The sequence below is a fragment of the Dipodomys ordii genome, unplaced genomic scaffold (genome assembly GCF_000151885.1).
Source record: "Dipodomys ordii isolate 6190 unplaced genomic scaffold, Dord_2.0 Scaffold125, whole genome shotgun sequence".
Lineage (NCBI taxonomy): Eukaryota > Metazoa > Chordata > Mammalia > Rodentia > Heteromyidae > Dipodomys > Dipodomys ordii.
In genome coordinates this window covers 3,565,604-3,569,515 of record NW_012267341.1, presented here as the reverse complement: position 1 = coordinate 3,569,515, position 3,912 = coordinate 3,565,604, and the positions used below count along the sequence as shown (strand labels likewise).

Below are 3,912 nucleotides of genomic sequence, written 5' to 3'. Positions count from 1 at the left end.
GCCTGGGCGCTGTCCCTCAGCTCTTCAGCTCAAGGCTAGTGCTCTACCACTTGAGCCACAGCGCCACTTCTGGCTTTTTTCTTTTTGTTTATGTGGTGCAGAGGAATCGAACCCAGGGCCTCAGGCATGCAAGGCAAGCGCTCTACCACTGAGCCACCTTCCCAGCCCATGACATGCTGTGAGCATCTTACACTCCCATCTTAGCCCTTCTCACTAGCTCTCCTCAGGCCCAGTGGGTTTGATCAGGGTCCAACTTTGGGAGTCAGAATCAAAGGAACCCTACCTGGCTCCTTGGCCTCCCTTATCACAGTATTTAAGTTCCCTTAGGACAGTGTGATCCCTCTGTCTTCTGAGCTGAAACAAAAAGCAGCCTCTTAACTTGTAGTAGACAGAATTGGGCCAAAGTGGAGCTTTTGCTTGTGGAACAAAGGGTTAATCTGAACTTAAACACTCATTTAAACTGGTGTGAGTGGGTCATGCCTAGCTACTCAGAAGGCTGAAAGCTGTGGATTGAGGTTTGAAGCCAGCCTGGGTAGGAGAATCTGTGAGGTTCTTATCTCCAATTAACTAGCAGGGCACAAAAGGGCTAGAACTGGAGCTGTGGCTTAAGTGGTAAAACAGAAAAAGCCAAGCAAGAACATGAGGCCATGGGGCTGGGAAGGTGGCTCAGTGGTAGAGCACTTGCCTTGCATGCATGAGGCCCTGGGTTCGATTCCTCAGCACCACATAAGCAGGGAAAAAAAGCCAGAAATGGTGCTATGGCTCACAAGTGCTCGCCTTGAGCTGAAGAGCTGAGGGACAGCGCCCAGGCCCAGAGTTCAGGCCCCATGACCGAACCAAAAAAAAAAAAAAAGAACATAAGGCCTTGAGTTGAAGTCCTGGTACAAACACACACAAAAATAAGACCTACTCCCTTTGTTTCTTTCTCAACAGTATGTTCCTAACATTGGAGAAGGAAGATCTTTGTAACATTTCTTAGTTCTTACCCCAAACATACTAAACCCAAGTCCATGGGTTTGACTTTACCATCTGTAGTCTACCATCCCGCCCCACCCCCACCCCTGGCCAGGTGATTCTGATGGGCTTGAAGTTTGAAAAGCATGTACTCAATCTGCAGTTACTATGAGTGAAGCTGAAGGCAGCTGCAACGGTGAACGGGCTGCAGGCACTTAAGGAAGCCATGTGGGATAGGATGGGGAGACTGAGTATCTGGGATTGCTAATCTGAAGCGGGATGCAGATAGGAATGGAGGGTTGATATTCTAGAACATGGGCTGGGAAGCCTTTCTGTAAAGGACCAGACAGGAAATAGCTGAAGTTTTTCTGTAGGCCATTACAATTATCATCACTCTTCTGCCAATTTGCAAATGTAGCCATAATCAATACCTCAATAAACATGGCTGTGTAGGAAAAATTAGCTACAAAAATGGTGAAAGGCCGTGTGGTAAGTGTGTGCGCACGCGTGCACGCTCGCACACCCACTGGTACTGGAACTGTTGTCCCTTAGCTTTTATGCTCAAGACTAGTATTCCACCATTTGCATCACAGCTGGACTTCTGGCTTTTTGGTAATTAATTGGGGATAAGGGTCTCATAGACATTTCTGTACTGTCTGGCTTTGAACTGCAATCCTCAGATTTCAGCATCCTGCGTAACTAGGATTACAGGTATGAGCCCTTACTGGGCTCTTTTTGACCTTTGTTGTAGCAGAATGACTTAGTATTTTCAAACAGTAGAATGCCCCTCCTAACCCCCTCCATTTTTCCCCCCTTGGAAGAATTTGATAAAGTTGAAGGCTAGCATAGAAAACTCAGAAATCCTTTGTACACCTATTTAAAGACAATAACAAAAGAAAAAGTGATTCTAAATTTAGGTTATACTGTAATAAAATTATAAAAAATAAAATATTCTGTCTTGTAAAAATGAAAAAAAAAAAAAGAAAACCCAGAAACGTGTTGAGCTCCCCCTTTCCCTATAGAGAGCCCTATGGCTTTTCCTCGGAACATGTTCTGATGTCATTGAAGTAAATGACTAGATCATGTCCAGAACCTGAAATGAAAGCAGCGAGATGGAAGGAGCCAGCAATGAGCTTGAGATCAGTTCTGTACCCAGTCATGCCTGGGCCTGAGTATCAGAAGACTTTTTTTGTTCCAGTGCATTGTCTTTCTCTGCAGGTTCCAGCCAGCCTGCTAAGGCCAAACCAGATAACTCCTGCTCGCATGATTGGTTCACCATTAGCCAGATGTTCTCAGAGCTGTTCGATTTGATGAGCAGTACACAGATTGCCACAGATGAACATTTCATGATGTTGAAAACCCTAGAGTTACAGGGTCGGTCACTGAAGGAAAAGAGTTGCTTGGAAGCCATTGATAAGCAGAGAGAAAATATAAGCCACTGGATGTCCAAGACTGTCAACTTCCTGTGGGATAAAACTATCCCTTTCCTGGGCTTCAAGAATTTGCCTCCTGTCATCTTTGGAGGTGATGTCACACATAGTCAGAGTGATTTTAAAGTTACAGTTATCAACCACTTCCTATCCAAACGTGGGAGTGCTCTCTTAGACTCTTGCCTCTCGATGTTCCAGGGCTACGAGGCCTACCCAAAAGACAAATACCATGAGGACAAGAACCCCTTGGTAAGATTGGGGTGTGGAGGGAGGGAAAGGAGAGCAACCCTGACAGTTCCAATAACTGAGATTTCCTGAGAACCCTATGTCAGGTACTGCATACTTCTTAATTCATCATGTGTGTGTGATGAGCACTGTGGCCCTCTTGAAGTGAGGACATAGCACAGATATAGGACTAGATGTCCCAGACAGTTGGAAATTTGGGGTCTTTTCCTTAAATCCCAGCTCTTATTTTAAAGTCAGTCATGGGGTTTGAACTCTGGGCCTGAGTGCTATCCCTCAGCTCTTCAGCTCCAGGCTAACACTCTATCACTTGAGCCGTAGTGACTTCCAGTTTTCTGAGTGGTTTATTGGCGATAAGAGTTTCACAGACTTTCCTGCCCCGGCTGGCTTTGAACTGCGATCCTCAGATCTCAGCCTCCTGAGTAGCTAGAATTACAGGCATGAGCCACCAGTGCCCAGCTTCATTTTCACTCTTTAATCATATATAGAACTTTTATTTTTCAGGACTTAAAGCAACTCCCCTAAAGCACTTAATCTAGCATCTGTCCTAAGAACTCGGTGACTTCTGATGAGACTTAATATAATTTTTGTATTTATATAATTATATACTTAAATGGGGAAATTCTTTTAAGCTATAAATTCTTGGAAAAATTTTCTGCCACTTCATGTGGCTAAGCATGCATTGCCCTCTGTGGCAATAGTATCTTTCCTTGGACTAAATCTGAGATATACTCTCATTGGCATATCTAAAAGGGCCTGAAGGGGAGCAAGAGGGCTGACCTTGGATTTCTCCCACTGCAGGGCTTCCTTAACCTTGGCACCATCGAGAACAAGCTCTGCCTTGATCTGATGACTGAAAGGGTAAGTTGGTTTCTGGGGTGTGCTGGAATTGGCCTTTTCAAGGCCTGGCCCTCACCCCCACATTGTTCAGTATATGGTAGGTACATAAGAATGTAAGAGTGTGGAGAAAGATGTGGAGAGATGACCTCCAGCATAGCACACCTCTCCTCTTGGCCTGGCTGACTGTGTGCTCTGCTGGGGATAGAGTAGGCAGGCTGCTGTGGGAGCATTGGGTTGTTAAATATTTCCCAGTGAGGCATATGTTGGTGTAATCTATGACAAGAAGAGGAGGGGCATGCATCCAATAAGGAGTACACAGACTATATACTTACCTCCCTTCTGGGAGGTCATGAAGTACAAGTCAAATATCAGTGTACAACCTGTGTAGAATCAAGTCTCTTGGGCTTCCTGGAACTATATGTTCATGCTGTGTGTGTGTGTGTGT

General features: G+C 45.1%; 1 protein-coding gene across 1 annotated transcript in view; it reads left to right on the top strand.

The window, feature by feature from the left end:
• Window positions 1-3,912, top strand: part of Accsl (1-aminocyclopropane-1-carboxylate synthase homolog (Arabidopsis)(non-functional)-like) — a 60,888-nt gene that overhangs the window by 48,253 nt on the left and 8,723 nt on the right. The window contains exons 4-5 of the mRNA XM_013029968.1: window positions 2,173-2,633; window positions 3,429-3,488. Of these exons, the coding sequence (XP_012885422.1) occupies window positions 2,173-2,633; window positions 3,429-3,488 (521 nt within the window). The remainder of the gene's footprint in view (window positions 1-2,172; window positions 2,634-3,428; window positions 3,489-3,912) is intronic.